Source organism: Mus caroli, unplaced genomic scaffold (genome assembly GCF_978045245.1).
Source record: "Mus caroli unplaced genomic scaffold, Mus_caroli_1 scaffold_11, whole genome shotgun sequence".
In the NCBI taxonomy this organism is placed as follows: Eukaryota; Metazoa; Chordata; class Mammalia; order Rodentia; family Muridae; genus Mus; species Mus caroli.
The window spans coordinates 69289654-69313335 of record NW_028227266.1 but is presented as its reverse complement, the minus strand read 5'-3'; the positions used below and the strand labels follow the sequence as shown (position 1 = coordinate 69313335).

Genomic DNA, 23682 nt, shown 5'->3' with positions numbered 1-23682 from the left:
AGAACACATTCTGGAGAGAAACCCTATGAATGTAATCAGTGTGGTATAGTCTTTGCATGTAGCATCAGTTTTTCATGAGAAAAAAAATCATACTGCAGAGAAGCCCTATAAATGTATTTAAATGTGTTAAAGTTTTACATGTCAGTGTAGTCTTTTTTATTAAAGTAATAAAATTTATTTTAAAATATATTTTTAAAAAAGTTTATAGTTAGGGGCGGGAGAGATGGCTCAGTGGTTAAAAACACTGACTGCTCTTCCAGAGGTTCTGAGTTCAATTCCCAGCAACCACATGGGGGCTTACAACCATTTGTAATGGGATCTGATGCCCTCTTCTGATGTGTCTGAAGATAGCTACAGTGTACTTATATAATTTTTAAAGTAATTTAAAGTAATTAAAATATTTTATAAGCAGAAAGAATATTTTTAAAGGCAATTCATAATTTCTTTTTACAGGTGATTATATGCTTGAGGCAAAGCCAAAAGAAATATCAGAAATTCAACGTGTAAATTATGAACAGGTAATGAACATGACTTTTACATTAAAATATGTAAATCTGTATTATGAATTTACACATTGATATTTGTCTGTGATTTGAAACTTTACCTATACAGGACCAGAGAGTAAATGTGTTCGGCTTTGCCAGCCACTTAAGTTCAAGTCTGCTGCTTATTCTTTTTTTTTCTGTTCTTTCTTAAAAACAACCCTTTAAAATGTAAAAATAGTTATAGCTCAAAGCCATATTTGGTTCAAGAGCCATAATGTTTGGATTCCTGTTTTCTATGCATGTGTGTGCTGGTGATTTATTGGTACCATCATATAAATAACTTGGCATTATCTTGAAAAATTTACTCTCAAGTGAATTTGTCATTGTTTGTCCTTTAAGTGACTGTCATTTTTCCAGTGCTGAGAATTGAGTTCAATACCTTGTCAATGCCAAGGAAACACTCTGCCAGTCCTCAAGTCATGCTCAGGATAAAGTTGCATAAATGTTGCCTGAGATGTCAGGACACACTCTGTACTTATATAATTTCAACGGGTCCACATTTTGGGGTACATCCTTTGAGATCCTGTTCTGTAGGAAAGATACAATAGGAAAGGTGCACTCCCAAAGCTGCGAGTACTCCAGCAAACCTCATCTTCCTCAATATCCTTTGTATTTGTTAATAGAAAGAAAAACAAATTAACTTTGTTTGTTTTGGGGGGGGTGTTTTGTTTTTTTGAGACAGGGTTTCTCTGTGTAGCCCTGGCTGTCCTGGAACTCACTCTGTAGACCAGGCTGTTCTCAAACTCATAGACCCACCTGACTCTGCCTCCTGGGTACTGGGATTAAAAAATAACTTCTTTTTGTGGAAGGGAGGCTCATCACTTCGACTGTGGAAGAAATGAACATCACTGGGCATTCATTTTTACTGTCCAAGCAACTTTTAAAATATGTGATCATCTGGGCATAGTAAAACCTGGTGTGTATAGAGTTCCATGCCAGCCAGAGCTACATAGTGAGACCCTGTCCCAAGGCCAGAGACAATCATCAGACCCAAGGTCACATCAGGAAACAAAAGTCATTTCTAGTTTTCAGAGTTTGGTTGGTTGGTTGGTTGGTTGGTTAGTTTTTGAGACAGGGTCTCACTGTGTAGACTTGGCTGACCTGGAGCTCATAATGTAGACCAGGCTGGTCTCGAACTCACAGAGTTCCAGCTGAGGTTAACTTACAAAGTTTCTTGAATTTAAATGTTCATATAATTTTGTAATCCAATTGAAAAACCAACATCTGGCATATATAGATAATCTATAGCTAAAGTCAACTTTGTGTGCTGATTTAAATTTTATTAGAAAAGACTGGAGCATAACAGAGGACCTGGGTTTACTACTCAGTAACTCCCAAAACTTACTAGGAGAATTTATAACTTAGAGCAGTGACTACTTTTTAAATGTTTGTGTGCACTGGTGTTCGTCTGCATGGATGTCTTTGTGAAGATGTCATCTGGGTGCTGCTCCTAACCACTGAGCCACCACCACCCTGAGAGCAGTGATTTCTCAAACAGTTTTTAGCAGTAGAAATCTTACATCTGCTTCTAGTATATAAAACCAATAAATGACATTTTTAATTGTTTTTTTAAAGTTAGCATAGAAAGTAATGTGTTAGTTACATCATGAAACTTTCATGCATGCTTGTTCTTAGGTTACCCTCTGGTGCGCTCTCCCTTCCCTGGCCTCCTTCTTCTCACCAATGGCCCTTCCTGCTTCACATGAATTCATTAATATCATCTTTTCCTCTTTCCCCCCTCCCCGCCCTAACACCTTTAGATTTCATCTTCCCCTTTCCATGTCCTCTTTCTAATCTCATGACTTATGTCCACATAAAAAATAATATTTTATAAGTATGAAATTATAATGTTCAATTTATTTCACATTTAAAGTTTATATAATTTCTTACTGAACTCAATGAGATATTTTTTGATAACACCAAAATTGAAATTCAAAATCGTGGCTGGTGATCCTGGTGTCATTTTACTTCTGTTGGAGGTCCTGAGGATCCATCTGACAAGTGTTTGAAGGTGACAGCAGCCTGCTTGTTCCCTTCAAACCGCCAGTCAATCTGGATGCATTTGCATTATGGTAGCTTGGACTCCAGAGAGTGGAAGGAAAGCTGTTTCACCTTGAGAAATGTGAAACTTTCTGTCTGAGGGCTTAAGGCAAACATACCACAATTCCACTCAGACGAGTCAGTGCAGAAATGAAGTGAATTCCTGGAACCATGTGGAAATTCCTAGCTTTGCCAAATAGATAAAGACCTTCACAGTGTAAGGAGACACAGTGTGCATGGATGGCAACGGAATTTCATTTTTTTATTTCAATTGTTTATTTTTTTTGTAGTTGTTGGGTATTTAATAAGAACTTTACACAAGCCAGCTGTAGTGAGGGCTCCACCAATAAGCTGTACCTTCAGCCTGACAGGCTTTTAAATGAATGCAAATGTGTTTGCAAAACAGGCTTTTGATTAAGCTTGCTGTGGCAAATATCACAACATTTATTCTGAGGGATCAGGAGGCAGAGGGTGGAGGACTGAAAGTCTGCTGCAGGTCTAAAGATGTAGTTTATCTAGTATATACAAAGCCCTGGGGTTGATTCCTAGTACTGTAGGACTATAATAAAAGAAACGAATAAAATAAAATCAAAACATGAAAATAAAAGCATTGATAGGAATAACTTGGGTGTTTCGTTTTGTTTTGTTTTGTTTGTTTTTTAGACACAGGGTCTTGCTGTGTTGCTTAGGCTAGTATGGAAGTCTTGGGCTCAAATGAGAACCGTATGGGGACTACAGACACATGCCACCACATACAACTTTTTTTATAGTAATTTTTCTTCTGAACTCTACGTCTTCCTTTTATATTTTCAGAATATGAGTGATGCTATGGCAATCTTGCACAAACTGCAGACAGGCCTGGACGTGAATGTCAGGTTCACTGGGGTACGAGTTTTCGAGTACACACCAGAGTGCATAGTCTTTGATCTTCTAGATATTCCTTTGTATCATGGGTGGCTAGTGGACCCTCAGGTAAGTAGAATTTGAATTATATAAACATAGGGGTCCAGAGAGATGCCTCAGTGGTTAAGAGCACTGGCTACTGTAGACAGGTCACAACTGTCTGTAACTCTAGATCCAGGGGATCCAGTGCCCTCTTCTGATCCACCAGGCATGCCACTGGGACACAGACATACATGTAGGCAAAACATTTAAAAATGTATCAGTTATATAAATACAAATGTGGGAAAGTTATTCTAAACATATATATTTATATTTAATTTATGTATATTCTAAATTGTTTTGTTGTTTATATTTAATTATATATTACTTATAGTTATTTTATAGTTAACAGTATATAGATTTTATAGATTTTATATATTATATATTAATTGTTATTCATTACTTAATATTAATTATTATTATTTAATAATAACATTACTTATTATTAACTTTTAAAATTATTATTTATATAACTTTTTATTATTATTAAGTTAAATAACATTGCTTAATATTAATAATATTATTGTGAATTAATTTTATTATTAATATGTCTTATATAGTAATTATTATACGTTATATATAATATTATATAATACTTAACAATTGCATGTATATTGTATTTAACTATATATAAAATAATTATATATTTAATTAAATTTATATATTTGTTTGTTTAATTGCCTGTCAGTGACCCATTGCTCTGTTATTTGCTGAAAAAAAAATCATTCAGGAATAATTAATTATCTTGATACTCACTTAAAAAGTGATACACACACACACCTATTTTTTGTTCAATTTTTTAATGAAATATTTATTTTACACTCCAGATTTTATTCCCTTCCCTTCCCCCCCTAGACTCCCATTTACCAGTATAGTAGCAAGAAGATAAAATCATAATGGGCATTTGTTGTTTTGGTTTTTGGTTTTGTGACCAGGCCCTGTGGTATCCCAAGCTGACCTGGCACTCACTGTGTAGTCCAGGCTGGCCTTGAATCCATAGCCATCCTGCCAAAGCTTAATCTAGGTTTTTGTGCTCTAGACTCTGCCTAACTGCACTCCCAGCCTGTCTGTGGCGTTCTCACTTTACTGTAGTGGCACTTGCTGCTTTTCTCTTAGCTAAGCAGGTCAGCTTGCTCCTCTCTGAGCTGCTAATGTTGCTGCAGGTCCTGGCTTGAAACCCAGAGCACTGTGCATGCCAAGCAAGTCTGCACTCTCAGCCTAGCTCAGTTTTGTAGAGAATGGATTAATACTCATTGTGAACTATTATTCTCCTGATACCTTGTTCTCTCAGACCTTTACGTATTTGGTTCTTTGTATATCAAAAGTTCTTGTCAAATATTACCTTGTCAGAGAGACCCTCTCTAAACTTATTAATCTTCCTCTTGTCGCCATTTTCTCTCCCTTTGCTATGTTTTTACCATTTATCATTAACTATAATTATTATCTATTCATTTACTGACTGACTATTATTTTTCAATAAATGCTTATTTTATGGGAATGGGATTTTATGTCTCAGCTTTTAGAATAGTGTGTTGCACACAGTAGGTGCTTAATCAATATTAACTACTGGAATACATCGTGTCTGCATTAGCTATTGAAAAAAAGAGAGCATCATAGCAGAGGCTTGCCCATGCCCTCCATCCCTGTCTACTGCTAAAAGCAACTGGTATTCTGGGCAGTGCAGGGGTAGTTCACTTAAACAAGGATGTCTATGTTTTGATTGGTACTCTTGCACTGAGGATGTCACTAAAAGTCCCATGCCCAGCATTTTACACATGCCAGGTGTGTCCTGGCAGGTAGCAATGCCAGGTAGTTTTTACTCTTGTGAATAACATGACATTAAACTAAACTCAAAACACCTGTTTGTATGTGTAGCTAGCTATAAGTTGTCCAGTACATGGGTAAATAATATGCTTACATATTCATTAAAAATTGAACTTCAGTGTGGTACAGAGATAGCAAACCAGGTGTTTCTGGTCTAGGCAGACGTTCTCAAGAGAAGCCTCAGTGCTTTAGATGTGTTTCATTCACTTGCTTTCTAACAAATCCTGATGCTCAGAAGAGAACAAGAAAAGGCAAAAGCTCTAAAACCTTTCAAAACTATGCTTCTTTGAATTCGAATTCTGTGGTCTCTAAATAACTATCTTGCTTGGGTGTAGTAGTGAACACAACACCTTTACTACCAGCAATTGGAAGACAAAGGCAGGCATCTTTCTGAATTTGAAGCTAGCATGGTTTATATAAGTAATTCCAGGACAACTAGGGCTATGTAGAGAGACCTTGTCTCAAAAGAAAAAACTATAAATAAACTGCAAATAAATATATTCTTTTAGATAATGAACACTAAAATTCAGTCACTTGAGAAGATGTTTCTTTTTTTAAGATTTATTTGTTTTATTTATGTGAGTACGCTGTAGCTGTCTTCAGACACACCAGAAGAGGGCATCTGATCCCATTACAGATGGTTGTAAGCCACCATGTGGTTGCTGAGAATTGAACTCAGGACCTCTGGAAGAGCAGTCAGTGCTTTTAACCACTGAGCCATTGCTCCAGCCTGAGAAGATGTTTCTAAATGATCAATAATTAATATTTTATTTTATTTTGGAGCAGGGTCTCATGCATCCTAGACTGGCTTCAAACTCACTATGTAACAGAGAAATCACCTTGAATTCATGATCCACCTGCCTCCACCTCCCAAGTGCTAAGGCTACAGGTACAGGTACCACACCCTCTGAAGCAAAGGTTAAAGGACAACGGGATGGCATCACTGAATGAAGAGAAAAAACAACCATAAATCTGTCCTTGTAGAATCATTTTTCAAGAATGAAGCAAAGTGTTTTTCAAATTACATTTTAGAAATTTGCTATCACTAGGGTTTTATTAGTAGAAATATAAATAAGTATTTGGACAAGAAGTAAAATTACTCCAAATATAAATAAAAACTAAATATAATCTAAGTTACTGATGATTACCAAATAACATATTTTTTGGGTTCTAAAAACTTCTAAACTCTGTAAAAATAACAGAAATTAGAAGAAGAATGAAATTAAAGTGTTTCAAAGATCTAGCATTAATTGTTAAAAAAGAAAATAACAATTTCTGTCTTTAATTTTGTGATAAGTCTTGCTTTGTTACTGAGTTTGGCCTCAGCAAATACTTAAAAAGACAATGATTGTGTGCTGGATTAAGACAGATTTGTGTTTCGATGTTGATAAGAGACACACATAAAATATATCGACAGTTTGTAAGGACAAAAGAATGCCTCAAAATTGATAAATGAAAAGTGATGGGCAGACAGAATGGGCATTCTGAGTTTTTTGAGGCGAGCTTGGAACTTGAGAGAGAGAGGAGAGAGAGAGAGGAGAGAGAGAGAGAGAGAGAGAGAGAGAGTGAGAGCGCACAAAAGAAAGTAAGATAGTGTGAAGCTGTCATGGGAGGAGGAGGGTTCAGCACCAAGGTCACAGGCATGTGCCGCCATGCTTTGAAAACATCTGTGTTTTATCTGAGCACTAAATTTTTCTTTTCTTTTTTATTTACTTTTGTTTTATGTATATGGATGGTTTGTCTGCATGTATGTTTTTATACTATGTTTGTGCAATGCCTGTGGAGACCAAAAGATGATGTTGGCTTCCGGAACTGGAGTTGCGGGCAGTTGGGACACCTCTGTGGGTGCTAGGAAAATAACTCCGGTCCTCTGGAAAAACAGCCAGTGCTTTCAGCTCTGAGTCATATCTCTACCCCTGAATTTTTCTTATTTTTTTTTCTCCTGAATACCTCATGTATTATAGTGGCTTGAATGCATCCTTATAGTCTTAAAGTTACATGTAATAACTATCGTTTTTGCACAATATAACTGCAGTAGTTTTCATAATGTGTGTGAAACTGCTTTTCAAGGTTCTATGCTGAGTTTCTCATAAGTGTTTCCATTTAGTGTTGTTACTGGGAAACATGCTTACAAAGTGAGGGGTTTGCCTTTGTTACTGTTTCAGATCTTCCCAGGACTAGTGAGACCATCATTTGTTTTTCAGATCGATGACATTGTAAAAGCTGTTGGCAACTGCAGCTACAACCAGCTGGTAGAGAAGATCATCTCCTGTAAGCAGTCAGACAACAGCCAGTTGGTTAGTGAAGGTCGGTGAATGCTGCTTATGCCTGCTGGAGTAACTTGTCTTGAAATTCATTGAGTTTACATTTATCTTTTATAATATACAGAATGATGGTTTCTTTATAACATATTCATAGCTGTAAATTGTCTAGACAGAACTTCTAAAAATACTACAAGTGGTGGCACTTGTAATAATTAAGAGAAGCATTTGTAGGCATTCCAGGGAAGGATTCTTTCTAGAGCCCTATTCATCTGGCATATAAAGTCAGAGCAGGATGCTGATAGAACGCTTTGAGTCACTTACAGCTTTGGCATGGTCAGATGTCCAATAAAGTAGGTTGTTTTATTGACCCTGAACCCTCTATCTGAGGAGAGTGTATGTATTCTCCACTGTGTCTCAGTGCAGTTCAGTATAAAAGCCTCATTCTGGAACATGAGTAACTGACTGAGATTACCAACTTCACTGTCTCTGTGACAGTGAAGTTGGTAATTTTTTTAGCCTTTTTCTCCCTCTCAAGAATTCTTTGTCACTTTTCTTCAATAAATCTTATATTTACTCCACTTAAAAAATATATAACTTTTTTCATCTGTGCCCTAGTTAATAGTGAGTAAAGAGAATTGAAACCAGATTGTTCTTAGGCTGGAATCCATTTGCATAAACTTTCAGCACCACTCACTCAGTTCTTCCTTAGAATAAAGGAAGGTAAAAGAAGGAAAGGAAAAAAAAAGAAAAAAGAAATATCAGAAGAGGCAGGGGATGAGTCTCTCACTCAGACAAAGTTCTTCAAAAGTAGCACAATAAAAATCGATTGTATATAACACAGTTTTAGAAATTAAAGCTAGTTATTATGAAGATACATTATAGGCTAGGGGCTGGGCAAGGTGGCATATGTCCTTAATACCAGCACTCAGGAGGCAGAGGCAGGAGGATCTTTGTGAGTTTGAGACCAGCTTGGCCAATGTAACTAGTTTCAGGAGAGCCAGGACTACATACAGACCCTGTCTCAAAAACAAACAAAACAATGGACTAAGCTAGGGAGATGACTCAGTTGGTAAAATGCCTGAGATGTAAGACCTGTATTGGATCTCTTATATCCCACATAAAATCAAGCACTTCAGCACCAGGAGGATCCTGGGGGCAGCGGGACATATAAGAGCATATAAAGTGATGTGTACACTATTCTCATTAACTAATCCTACTAATTGCGCTAATTATCCAGGATCTTAATGTATTCATGTGAAAAGGCAAGTAATGAAAGTTTATCCCAGTCTATTACTTGAAAAGACAGTATAAACATAGCTGATCATTGATTTGCATGACAGCTGTTTTATTACAACTTAAGACAGAAAAGTTTACATTTTAAGAAGAAAACTATCTTAGCATAAAAATGTTGTCTGCCTGGTATAGTGTCTCATGCCTCTTCTATTCCTAGTGCATTAGAGTTTAGAATAGAAGAGCTGCCGTGAATTTGAGTCCAGCCTGAGCTGTAGCTATATAATGAGCTGCAAGCCAATATGGGCTACAGTGTGAGATCAAACAAGAAAGTCAGTTTTCTCTCCATATGCTCGTTAAATGTACTTCTTCCTTCTATATTCCCAGTGTCAGATATATTCCTGAAAAGAAACCTATAAAGGAAATTTCTATCTGTAGAATCTACTTTATCACCAACACTCCTTACACTTTTACAATTGTAGAATTCTAGGGCCTGTAAGATGTCTCAGCAGGGAAAAGCACTTCCCACAGCAAACTTAATGACCTGAGTTTGATCTTCATTACCCATGGCAGACAGAAAGACCCAACTTTTCAGACTCTCCTTTTTCAGGAGAAAGTTAGCCTCTGATGTCTACATGCATCCAGTAACATGCATCCACAACATACACACACACACACACATAATAATAATAATTCTTTATAATTCAATGGTAATTGAAAGAACAAAATTCAAAATGTTAACTATCAGAATGAATTCATGAAAGGGAGTTTGGGTGAGAAGCTACTGGAAACAGCCTGACAGCATCCATCCCATGCCAGGCTGCAATTCCACAAGGGTGGGAGTTGGTAGCACACTAAATCCAATGAGCACAGGAAATCAATCCCTTCATTACTTCTCTTTTCCCCCTAACCTGACAGTATACGTCATTACTTCTTTGACACTGACTCCTCAGGGTAATGGGCAGGTGTATATACATAGTGTGGACAGTTTGGGAAGAATATCTTGGTAAAAATGAGAAAAGGTCACCTGATCTGCTGTGCATAGAACTTTTGGGTACATATACCATGCATGTTTATTATAAAGTCTTCGATATGACAATTCGATAGCAGTGAAACTCTAAATGATTTTTACACTAAGAAGTAATCAATCATATATGAAGTTTATCACAGATTAAAAAGCTAAACTAGTTTTCTGATAATAAGAAATATCAATATGTAGTGTGTTTGAAATAATGGCAGCCATGACTTGTGTAAGATTCCAGAGTTCACATAGAAGGGAGGAGGCACAGTGGCGTTTTCACTCACAATTCAGCAACTCCTTCCCACGTGGTTTCAGTCATATCTGCTTCCTTTTCATTTATAGTCTTCAACCATATCTTCCTTTTGAATCAGTAAGATGTCCAAGCCAGTTTATTTCTAGCCTTATAAGCTTTAGTCTTAAATGACAACTACTTTTTAATCCAAACACTCCATGAAACCTCAAGATACAAGAAATACTTTTACTAGCATTCCTTTTGGGGGGGGAGGTGCTATATAGCTGATGTCAGAAGCGCAGCTTTTCTGTTTGGAACTGACACCTGTAAGTACAGCCCAGCACAGCCCAGCACAGCCCAGCACAGCCCAGCACAGCCCAGCACAGCCCAGCACAGCCCAGCACAGCCCAGCACAGCCCAGCACAGCCCAGCCCAGCACAGCACAGCACAGCACAGCACAGCACAGCACAGCACAGCACAGCCCAGCCCAGCACTGCACAGCACAGCACAGCATAGCACTGCACTGCACAGCACAGCACTGCACTGCACAGGACAGCACAGCATACATAGCATAGCACAGCACAGCCCAGCACAGCCCAGCACAGCCCAGCACAGCCCAGCACAGCCCAGCACAGCCCAGCACAGCCCAGCACAGCCCAGCACAGCCCAGCACAGCCCAGCACAGCCCAGCACAGCGCAGCACAGCCCAGCACAGCGCAGCACAGCCCAGCACAGCACAGCACAGCACAGCACAGCACTGCACAGCACAGCACAGCACAGCACTGCACTGCACAGGACAGCACAGCACAGCACAGCACAGCACAGCACAGCACAGTTTGTAGCATTGTTACAGTAAACAGTGGTCATCAGGTTTCCTCTTGAGTGGCCATGCCTTCTGAATCTGGTTGCTATCATGATTGCTTGTGACATGAAAATAAGAATGAATAAGGATCACCACCACTACCCCCCCACACACACCAGTACCAACTGTCAGACTCTCCCAAAGTCAGTCATTTAGTTTCACATCATTTTAGGAGTAACTTCTTAACAACTATTCCTAGAATAAACACATGCTTATAAAACTAACCCCAGGTTATATACTCAAACTTCTTTTTGCCTACTTGCATTCATATTATCTTCATTAAGTAGAGGTAGTAACTATTAATTTATTAAGTAATATCCATCATTTGTCTTTGTTCTAATTTATTTTGAGAAGTCTCAAAAACTATAAAAAGGTAGGCCCTCTTGGTGAACATTTGCATGTTCTTTACCTAATTTATCAGCTGCTCACACATTGAATACCTGCCTTTATTCTGTATTCCTACACAACACACTTTTTCTTCCTAAAGCATATCATAGCTAATTGCAAGTGTCACATCACTTCACTCATGAATGTGTCATCATTGTCTCTTTGAAAGAAAGAATTCTGCGTAACTTCTTCTTTTCTTTTTTTTTTTTTTTCAAGACAGGGTTTCTCTGTGTAGCCCTGACTGTCCTGGAACGCACTCTGTAGACCAGGGTGGCCTCGAACTCAGAAATCCGCCTGCCTCTGCCTCCCAAGTGCTGGGATTAAAGGCGTGCCCCACCACGCCCGGCAAGAAAACCAAAGACTTTTATTTTTAAGATTTATTTATTTAGTATGTATACAGTGTTCTGCCTGCATGTATGTCTGAAGGCCAGAAGAGGGCACCATATCTCATTACAGATGGTTTGAGACACCATGTGGTTGCTGGGAATTGAACTCAAGTCCTCTAGAAGAGCAGCCTGTGCTCTTAACCTCTGAGCCATCTTGCTAGCCCACTCCTGGGTTTCTTAACTATTCCCTCATTTTGTTTCTTTCCCTGTATCCTCCAGCCAGGATTAGATAACAGTTGTAATAGCTTCAATCTCTGTCATTTAGCACAGATCCTTGGTTTCCTTTTCCTTTCTTTTCTTTCCTGCTTTATTTTAAACTTTTATTTTAACCCTTGAGAATTTCATATTTTTTCCTTTCCTTTAACTAATTTATTCGCTTTATATCCTGATTGCAGTCCCCATCTCACACAGCTCCTCATCTCCACCCCTCCCCTTCACCTCTGAGAAGGGGGAGATCCCCCTCTGTATCGCCCCACCCTGGCACCTCAAGTCACTGCAGGACTAGCCATATTCTTTCACACTGAGGTCAACCAAAGCAGCCCAGTTAGGGGAACAGGATCCATAGGCAGGCAGCAGAGTCAGGGACAGCCTATGCTCCACTTGTTGGGGGACCCACATGAAGACCAACTTGCACATCTGCTGCATATGTGCAGGAGGCATAGGTCCAGCACTTATATACTCTTTGGTTAGTGGTTCAGTCTCTGAAAGACCCCAGGAGTCCATGTTAGTTGACTCTGTCATATAGTATATTTTTATCATATTCTTTCCTGTTTCCCAACTGCTTACAGATCCTTTTCTCTACCTATTCATTCAACATCATGTTCTTTATCACTAAAAAACAAAAACAAAAACAAAAAAAATGGAATCTGATAGGTGTTAGCCAACCACTTCTGAGCATGGGGGCTGCCCTGGAGTGTGGAGGATATACCCAGTGTCACTATAATTGCAGAAAACTGATTTTTCTCTCTCCCTAGAGAAATCTAGCTGATACTCAACTGGAAGAATCACTCCTACTGGCTAAGGTTCATAGTGGTAGAAGGTGCTAGGGAAGTAAACTACTACTACTAGAGACGTAAAATAACCGTCAGTCTCCCCCAGACAAAAACCCTAAGAACTGTAATACAGCCTGCCTACCAGACGTGCCAACTGTACAAACTAGCAGCAAGAATGCTCTAGACCTAACCAACCGCTATTTGGTGGGATGTAAGGCCTATTCCATGGGATGAAACCCATACCTGATAGTGGTTTTTTTAAAGATTTATTTATTTTGTGTATATGAGTACACTGTAGCTGTCTTCAGACAACCAGAAGAGGGTACCAGATCCCATTACATATGGTTGTGAGCCACCATGTGGTTTCGGGAATTGAACTCAGGACCTCTGGAAGAGCAGTTGGTGCTCTTAACTGCTGAGCCATCTCTCCAGCCCCCATACCTGATATATTGTTAATGAGGCCTGGAACCTGACATTAGATAAGGTCCAGGGGAAAACCTACTATTACTCTGCTATATGAGCACAGCAATAAAACGACTCCCAATGACACTGACACATTGCTATACCCATAGGTCAATGCCTTGCTCAACACACACCAGAGAAGCTTTTTGCTACAGTAATTAAGACAAAGATCTACAACTGGGAGGGAGGGAGGGAGGGAGAGAGAGAGAGAGAGAGAGAGAGAGAGAGAGAGAGAGACTGAGTGGACTGAGAGAGAGAGAGAGACTGAGTGGACTGAGTGAGTTAGTTAGCTTAGAGTGCTTAACCCTAAATAAGGTATCTTTATCATAGCCCCTTCCCTTCAACATTCAGGGATCTATGTAGAAGAAGGGAGTGGAAAATGTTAAGAACAAGAGATGGTGGATGTGATGGATGATTTTAAAGAAACAGCATTGTCCAGGACCAACAGAACAGATGCACATATGAACTCAAAGAGACTGTGGCAGTATGCACAAAACCTACGAAAGCTGAGCCAGACAAAATCCCTTGCACGCAAAGGAAGAGGCATTGGTACAAAGTTCTACCCATAGCCAAGAATCCTTTTTAAAATTTTGTGTGTGTGTGTGTGTGTGTGTGTGTGTGTGTGTGTGTGTGTATACACCATGTGTGAGAGTACTTGTTGAGGCCAGAGAAGGGCTTTAGCTCCTCTGGAGTTGGAGTTATAGTCAGTTGTGAGCAGTCAGATGTGGGTGCTGGGAACCAAACTTGGGTCCTTTGCAAGATCAGTGCTTTCACCCACCAGCCCTATCTCCAGCCCCTTTTCAAACCTTTATGCATTTATAGCATTGTTCTCTCCTGCCCACAACCCCTATTCCACTTCTCTACCCGTCCCTCCCACTCTTCTCTATTAACATTTTTTTTAAGTACAGGCCAGTATTTTGTAGAATAGCCCCAACTTTGATTTATCTGATTGTTCTCTTATGAGTAGATGCAGGTGATATATTTTGGGTTATAATACCACACAGATGCCATCCTCTGTAGTAGTCTTCTTACTGCACCAAATTGGGTACATGAGCCAGATTATTCATTATTGGTTGTATATTTGAGTGAGGTGGAATAGTCCAAATATCTTTATTGTAAAATCACTCTTTTCTCTTTGTAATTAATAAGTAATTAATAATCTGTCCTTCAGCTTTGAAACTGTGTGAGTACACCTTTCTCTAAGAGTCATATACTCAGTAGATTTGAAGCCATTGATTTTTAACTGTCTCAATTATAGTTGTGGTGGTTATGATGTTTTCATTATTCCTTTTATGTTTATTGGCTGTTATTCTTTTGTAAGAGGTACTTCTCTGGGCTGGGTAGTAGAATGCTTACTTAGTATATACAAAGTCCTCGTTGGGTTCTATTCTCAGCCTAATAATAAAAAAATATTTTTTTTACAAAGTAAAAATAGATTTCCCTCCTTCTCTCTCATTGAAAAAAAGTTGTATCAATATAAACTTAGAGGTTTGAGATGTTTTTATTAGGTTTTTTTTTTACTGTTTTATTTTTCTTACTCGAGAGAGTTTTACTAAATAGCTCTGGCTGATTTGAAACTCACAGAGATTCATCCTCAGCCTCTGCTGCCCAAGTACTGAGATTAGAGGTGAACATACATCACCCTGCTCCAGCAAAAGTACAAAACTTGACGGAATGCACTTAAGTTCACTGCTATGTACAGTGACATACAAAAATCTGTTTAATTAGTTATTAAAAGTTGAACCTAGGGTAGGCTTATCTATATTGGATTGAAATTACCATTTAAGAGACAACAAAAAATTAGGAAATATTGTTTTTAAATTCTTAATAAGTTTATCCCTTATGAATTCAGATGACATGTAATTCATGTGGAATTCATAATCATTTCTGCACTAAGTTGGTGACATTTTAATACCAATAATAATTTCTCTGGTTCTAGTCTTCACTTTACATAACTGGTTTGGTGTCCTTGGGCAAAGCATCTATTTTCTGTGAGCCTGTTTCCTATTCCATAAACAGAAGATTCTGAAAAAGATTTCTTGTATTCATTTTTTACTTCATACCAACATAATAGTGGTGGCTCTGTCCCCAGTGCAGTGAATTTTTTTGTATTTTTCTCAAGAATGCATGTATGAATATGGATACTGCAACCAGGAGTGTTATTTTTTAGTAAACACTGTATCCTTTAAAAGGGTACACAGTAATAAAAGCTTGAATACATTCTGCCAAACAAGGTAATAACAATAACATGGGGGAGGGACTCTTCTTTCCCAGTGTATAAACACAAATATATGCTGTAAATCCCAAATTCTCCTCCCCCAACCAAGCCCTGGTTAGTGTGATGTATGGGTGAATTTCTGTAACTCCTTTGGAATTCTAAGTGTCCAGGCCTTAGAATGAAATGGAAATGGATAAGGTGCCCTAACCTCCCGTGCTCAGCCACACTACGCTGCCAAGTCCTGCTCAGTCATTATCAGCTTCTCATTGAAGTGTCTTTTAATACAGCTCTACTCTCTGCGCCACTTGCTGTGCTTTCTCTGCCTTTGTGGCTCAGTATGTCTGAGTGTCTCTGTGTTTTTCTCTGTCTGTGTCTCTGTGTGTGTCTCTCTCTCACCCTGGATGGCCTGAAACTCACTTTCTAGACCAAGCTGGCCTTGAACTCATAGAGATTGAGGCATACCCTGCCATGCCTGGCCTTAGCTCCCTACAAAATGTAGAGTAACTTCCCTGTTGTTGTTTTATAGTATCCCTGTCCCTTGTAAACCTCCTGGAAGAGTTTTCACAAGTTAAGTGAATACACCTATGGATGAAAGCAATTTTATGTCACTGTTTCTTCAGGACAGGAGTGACAAGGGTCACTGCTCCCATAAGAGAATTAGAAAGATACATCTCCAATCTGTTAACAGGAAAAGCCTTATATTAATTGGCCTTTGTATATAGTTGAAACAAATGTAAGTAGGAAAAGTAACTTTCTGACTTTGAAATAATTCTTCCTTCTCATAGTACACATTGGTTCCGTAGGCTTTGTAGCTGAGCAGTTTCTAAACAATACAGCCACTCAACTGACGTACCATGGATTATGTGAACTGACTTCAACGGTTCAGGAAGGAGAGCTCTGTGTGTTCTTTCGGAATAATCATTTTAGCACCATGACAAAATACAAGGTAGGATATAGAAAGATACTTTTTACTCTCAATCAAAGGAGTTTGATTTAGAGATGTGTTTTGATATGCTGCAGAGTACAATTTAGCATACTATTCCTTAGCCATCACGTTGTGAAGGTAATTATTAAGTACTGCTTTAGAAAAGAGTGAAGTAGCAATTGAAGTGTCACCTTGATCACTCTCTAAGCCAAGTCTCAACTTCTTTATCCCAGGTCATTGCACTCATGTGGCTACTTTTTATTTTCTTGGGGAGAGGATTTCACGGGAAGCCTACACTGGCCTTGAAGTGGAGATTTTGCTGCCTCAGCCTTTGGAACACATGTGCTGCCATGCCTAACTAGGTTATTTCTTACTTAGAGGAAACAAAATACCTAGCGCTAGCGCCAGGGTGCCTGCGCCTGAGGATGCTGATGTGTACACAGTAAAGGATGTTAGAGGTTAGAATGGAGATCTGCCCTAAGCTGAATGTCAATGTGTTGCTGATTGCTGTGATCCCAGCTTCTGCGTATGCTGAGGAGGAGGATTTTCAGTTCAAGGCTAGCCTGGGATACAAAACAAGACTTCCTTTCCACCCCTCATCTTCCCTCCAACATGAATTACCTTCATGACAACGTGGATTTATTACAGTTATCAATGTGTTTATGATTTTTACATGTATGCACACATACACACTTAATTGTCCATTCTTTTTATTCATCTCTTAGATCTGTCTCTTTTGATTTTACAAGTAACATCTAGTTTAGAAGTGTATCAACCTAGACACCTATGGCCGAATGCTGTTCTTGCTGTGTTGTTAAAACAGCACAGATGTTCAGTTAGCACCCTATGTCTGGGGGACAAAATGCAGTTCTTCTCTGCCACAGATGCCATCCTATCTGAGTTTAATGTGTCCTCATTTGCATCCATTTTTATTTCTTCATCCTGTTTGGGAAGCTCTCCTCACTGCTATTTGCCTATTGCCAAATTACTCATTCTTAAAGAAGCAGCCCAGATACTAACTTACTGAAAGCTGCCTCTTTTCTACTTAAACTAGTACTTCTCAGCCCTGGTTGTATCCTAGACAGATCTGAATGGCTGTTTTAAAGCATCAGTGCCCAGAACTGACTACTAATGCTATTAAATCAGAGTCCCTAAAGGAGATGGGACCTGAACACCAGGCTTTTACAGCCTAAAGGATGAGACCCAGTGCTTTATACATGCTAGGTAAGCACTCCACCTCTGTGCTACACTTCCAGTCCTGCATCAGTCGTGTCAGATGCTCCCTGATGGTTTAAATGTAAATCTGAGACTGAGGACCACTTCCCTCACCATCCTCTGCCTGTTACTGTCCTTATTGAGTTTTTGCTGTTTTCTGTCTCGTTACCAGTTTGCCTCCCCTGTGAATACGTGTTTATTTTCTAAATGAAAGTAACTTATGGAAGCCATAAACCACATTCTCATGTTTCCATCAATGTTTTTTAATCAGTGGATGACATGGGGTAATATAAAATTATTTGTTTGCCAACAAAGCCATAAATAGTTCTTCTAATTTTAGAAGAGTACATTTTATTGCTTCAGCTTCATAGGTAGGTGTGTGCAAGATCAAGAATCTAAAGTCAAAGTGTGTCATATCAAAGTGGCTTATATCATTTTGCTTTTTGTCCTCTTCAAGCCTTGAGCCCACTGATGTATTAGCTAAGCTAAGCAGGACAAGCACAGCCATAGATACAGCAGCCATGGTTTCTCCCACCTAACGACTGCTTTGCTACTGAGATGCTTCTGTGAAGGATACATACTACAAACTCTGAGATTTTTTCCCAGGATTTTATCTAGAAAGACTTTTCTGAAAATGTCACATAGACACAAGCATAAGGATGGAGAACTGCAATTACCCAGCATGCACAAGACCCTAGAGTCAATCACCAACACTGCCAAGAAAAAGAAAACTCTGACGTCTGAGAATGAATCATCTAAGACTTTAATCGGTTAACAACAAAACAACAACAAAAATAACTAGCTAAGCAGAAATACCTAGCAGCATGTGTGCAAAGGCCCCAAGGTGGCAGGGACCAAAAGCGAGCTGTGAGCTGCAAGGTTAGAAGGAAGATGGATGAAAGAAGGCTGAGACACTGGGCTCTTCAACCAGAGTGTTAGAAGAGATGAGCCTGATTTTCTTAATGGCCCTGGGGTTTTCTTCTTCTTCTTCTTTTGGCCTAAGAGTGAGTAGGAATGAAACAGTTCTGTTGGAAAACTGTTGGCTGTCACTGGTAGCTGAGAATTCCTCCCTCTCCCTCTCCTTCTTCCCTTCCCTCTCCTCCCTTCCCCTCTCCTCCCTTCCCTCTCCCCTTCCACCTCTCACTTCATGCCAGCTAGGTTAGCAACTGTACCACAGAACTACATACCTTATGATGTTCTCTCTTCTATTAAAACATTATCTCCAACCGGGAAGTCTTTACTGGTCAGCTAAGTGTTCCCAATTTTATGTGGTTGAAAAGGATATGCCCCTGTCTAGACCAAGAAGGCCTATCTATAAGATCATGGGAACCCAGAAAATATGTTCTGCCTTTTCTTCTGCTTCTAAGATTTCCTATAAAGTTTATTCTGTAGCTAAGCAATCCTGCACTGGTGTCATGTGCCCTCCTGCCCCTGGGTACCATTAATTTGCTTTAGACTTTGAGAGTGAGGTGAAATTTAGTTAGGAAACACTCCAAGAGATAAAGAAGGAGGATATTATAGTGATTTGGACAAGATGTGGTAATGGCCATGCAATGTAGAAAAATTGTCGAGTGGCTCGGAGGACAGATCAGCCTAATATCTCCATTGGATTTGAAAAATGAGTGATGGGTCCTGTGTGGATGGTGATGTTCCTCATTGAATCATACAAGATTAGCCATGCATAGTGGCTCACACCTTTAATCTTAGCACTTGAGAGGCCAAGATGGGTGAAGCTCTGTGAGTTCAAGGCCAGCTGGTCTGCATAGCAAGTTCCAGGCCAGCCAGAGTTACAAGACCCTATCCCAAAACAAACAAATAAGCAAAAGAAACAGGTAAGGATGGGGGAAAAAGATACAATGCTAAGTGTCTGGGGTCTAAGATGTACTTCTGAGGTGCCCTTCCAAGTGGAAATACTGGGTAATTCTTCAATACTGGAATGATTTGGACATACAGATAGAGTTTTAGGCTTTACAAGAAAATACAGTAATTTTGGGAGTTTACAAGAAAAGTAAGGAACCAAAAAAGAAACCCTACAATAGAGAATTAATGAATGCCAACTTTTAAGGGTTCAACTCAAGGAAGATGTCTTAGTAAAAGGAGCTGAGAAGGAAGAGGACAAGAGGGAGGCTAGAGTGTAGCATCTAGGAAACTAAGAGGGAAGAGATATGAACCTGGGGACAGACAGGGGATGAGGGACAGGAGTGGCCTCAAAAGAATTTGAGTTACTTAAGAATGGCAGGAATGGAGAAGGCAGGAGCAGGCAACTCCTAGAAATGTTTTGCTGAGTGCTGGAGAGATGCTTCAGCTAAGAGTACTGGCTATACTTCCAGAGGGCCTGTGTTGGAACCCAGGCTACTTGATTACACACACACACTTAAAAGAAATGAACATTTTTAAAAGAAGTTTGTTTTTTTATATAATGGTTTGCCAAAAAAGGAGATGTTGGGCACATGGCTCATCCCAGGGCTATACAGAGAAGCCCTGTCTTGAAAAACCAAAAAAAAAAAAAAAAAAAAAAAAAAAGGATATGGGATGTGGGTGTGGTAGAACTCAAGGTTGGTGTTTTTCATGTTTTTGTTTATGGTTTGTTTTATGAGGCGATTTTACCATGTAGCTTTGACCATCCTGGAACTCACTGTGTAGGCTAGGTTGACCTGGAACTCATAAAGCTTTGCCTGCCTCCTGAGTGCTGGGATTTAAGTGTGCTGCCACCACACTTGGCCTCAGACTTTCACCATTGCTAACTAACCTTAAAATCCAGGACCCAAATGGTGTTCCCATTCAGGTTCCCATGCCCACGGGCACGCAAACCTGCACTTGCATCTGGCTCGTGTGTTGTTTTGTTTGTTATTCATTATTATTGGGAGGTGGACAAAGTTTATGTGAGCACTTGGGCAAGACACTTGTGTGCCGTGGTACACTTGTAAAGGCCAGGTGGCTACTTTGGCAAATCAGTTCTTTCTTTCTACCATATCGGTTCCAGGAATCGAACGCAGGTAGTCTTTACCTATGAAGCCACCCCACTGCCCCTTCCCATTTCTACTTTTTAATGTGAGAGACTTGATTATCTTAAAACATTGGCAGACTATAGAAAAACAAATGTGAAGAGTCCAGAGATGGTATATTTCTGGGTAAAGATCAATCTGTGATTGATTGATTGAGTGCCTGCTACATTGATTGATTGATTGATTTGATTTGATTTGATTTGATTTGATTTGATTTGATTTGACTTGATTTTTTGAGACAGGAGCTCACTTCATAGCTCTGACTGTCCTGGAACTCACAGAGATCTACCTGCCTCTGCTGGGATTAGAGGTGTGCACCACTATGGCCCACCAACCTGTGATTTTAAAAGGGATCTGTGCAGTATAAGGAGGGAAAAAAGCTGTGAGGCTTGCTTTTGCCTCCCTGTTCCTGCTTACATTAGAAATGGAAAGTGATGTTCAGAGTGATGCTTAAGCTGCTGAGACAAATGTGTGGCTTAAGGAGCAGCAGAATAGTAAAGACTCTTACCTACCAGGCTCTCCAGGGGGGAGCCACTCACCAGCACTACAGAATCAGTGAACATAATAGTAATCTGTTAACAGTTTGACTAAGAGGGGCAGCTTCCTCCCCACAGCATGCCAATCTAAGTGAAAATCCATTTAGTTATTTTAAAAGTGACTTTTGAATGAGAAATTGTCCTTTGTTTTAAAGGGAAGAAAAGGGAAGAAGCTGGGCCTATTGGTGCACACCTTTAATCACACCAATTTTGAGGGAGAGGCAGGCTGATCTCTCAGTTCTACATTGTGAGTTCTAGGACAGCCAGAGCTACATAGTGAGACCCTGTGGGATGAGGATGCGGGTGTAGGAGTAGGAAAGTGACTCTACAGGCAAAGGTTTGTCCTTTATCCTTAAGTAGCGGCAAAAGGAACGCACAGCAGAGCTGGACTTAGAAGTACTCTTGAATACACTGTATTAAACTACTACACTATTAAACTATTAACTATTACACTGATTAAACTATTGTTGATTAAATACAGTGGCGGGGCATTTAAAAAACAAGTGGGACTGGAGAGATGCCACAGCTTAAGAACATGCACTGCTCTTGCAGAGATCCTGATTTAGTTTCCAACACCCAGGCAGCTCTCAGCGGCTGTAACTCCAGCGTCAGAAAATATGACACATTCTGGCCCCTTGGGGCACGGCACATGTGCAGCAGTCTACACACAGATATATACTTTTGGGGGTTTGTTGTTCTTGGGTTTTGTTAAGGAACAAAATGGCACAAAGGGAAAGGCTGGCTTGGCTTTGGTCTATTTTTTTAAACAAAACCAAACACTGTGGTATCTTTTTTTTTTCTTTTCTGCATTTGCTTTCCAGTTGTATCTTTATATTTTGTGACATGAGATTGCAACCCCCAGAGCTGTTTGTCAGCATGCCAAAAGCTCATTATCTCCTGTGCTGACTTCCAGCTACAGACAAAACCAGGTGAAGTTGAGCAGAGAGAGAAGTTATCTGCTTGTCTTTTATTGGGTCTCACAGATCTAGTTAGAATAATTACTGCACTTCAAGCATATAGATTTAAAATGTTCCTTAAATATAATGTCAGCTACATTGGGAGAATTTAACACTACTTTTTTTTTTGTTATTCTTGTTAAGGGTCAACTGTATTTGTTGGTAACAGACCAGGGGTTTCTTACTGAAGAAAAAATTGTCTGGGAAAGCCTCCACAATGTAGATGGTGATGGAAATTTCTGTGACTCAGAATTCCACCTTCGGCCTCCTTCAGATCCTGAGACTGTATACAAAGGTCAACAAGACCAAATAGATCAGGTAAGTTGTCCCCCTATCCTAGCCCATCACATCTAATGTACGTAATCTCGCTGTCCTCCCTCCAGCCCTCCCTCTCTCTTTCTTCCTCCCTCCATTCCCACAGGGTTTGATTTTACAGCCTTAGCTGGCTAGAACTTGCCATGTAAACCAGGATCCCCTGAACTGAGAGATCTGCCTGCTTCTGCCTCCCAAATGCTGGCACTAAAGACTCGTGCCACCATTGCCTGGCTAAAGTGCATACTCTTAACTGAAGCAATGTGATGTTCACAGCTGCTTGGGAGGCTGGGGGATGTCACTGAGCTCACAAGTTAGAAACAGTCTGGGCAACATAGCAAGATCCAGTCTCAACAAGGAAGAATCAAAGTCTTTTCAAGTGCCACTTTGTTTACCTAAAATTTTTGATTCATCCATTAATTTCCCTGTGAGTTTTCCTCACATTTCCTAAATAGAAAGTGATTATTCTGTATGAACATCAGTTATAAACTATGATTCAGAAGGTGATTTATGTTGAACTGTGAGGGTCATAGTGAGGACTTTGAATTTCATTCTAATTACAGTAGAACAGTTATGTTAAGTGTTAAGTGTGGAAACTGCATGAGCTACATTGTGTTTTTAAAAGCCTGTTGTATGGAGAATGCATAGCAAAGAAACAGGCATAAGCAGAAACCAGTGCTCCACTTTGTTGTACTTATTTACTTAGATTGTCTGTGAGTGGGTTTGTGTGCCACAGGGTACATGGAAGTCAGAGGACAGTGTGTAGATCTGTCCTTTCCCACCAACCATGTGGGTACCAGGAACTTAACTCTGGTCATCAGGCCTGGCAATGAGATCTTACTCAGAGGGCTGGTGACATGGCTCAATAGCTGCTTTCCTACAGGTTCTGAGTTCAAATTCAAGCAACCACATGGTGGCTCACAACCATCCATAATGAGATCTGACGCCCTCTTCTGGGGTGTCTAAAGTCAGCTACAGTGTACTTACATATAATAATAAATAAATCTTTGGGCCAGAACGAGCGGGACTAGAGTGAATAGAGAGGTCCTGAGTTCAATTCCCAGTAACCACATGAAGGCTCACAACTATCTGTACAGCTACAGTGTACTCATATACATAAAATAAATAAGTAAATCTTTAAAAAAGAGCTTACACTCACACACACTTATATACATGGGGGTAGGAGTATATGGTTTTGGTTCTTGATGTTTTGGGGGGATTGGGTTTGGGGTTTTTTGTTTTGTGTTTTGAATGTTCAAGACAGGGTTTCTCTGTGAAGTCCTGGCTATTCTCGAACTTGATCTGTAGACCAGTTGACCTTGAGCTCA

General features: G+C 39.6%; 1 protein-coding gene across 2 annotated transcripts in view; it reads left to right on the top strand.

Moving 5' to 3' along the window:
* The window catches only part of Mindy2 (MINDY lysine 48 deubiquitinase 2), a 57329-nt gene that overhangs the window by 21998 nt on the left and 11649 nt on the right, over positions 1-23682 (top strand). For both annotated transcript variants that reach the window (XM_021172371.3, XM_085844769.1), the window contains exons 3-7: positions 454-518; positions 3399-3557; positions 7556-7658; positions 16209-16351; positions 22187-22360. In XM_021172371.3, coding sequence (XP_021028030.1) covers positions 454-518; positions 3399-3557; positions 7556-7658; positions 16209-16351; positions 22187-22360 — 644 coding nt within the window. The remainder of the gene's footprint in view (positions 1-453; positions 519-3398; positions 3558-7555; positions 7659-16208; positions 16352-22186; positions 22361-23682) is intronic.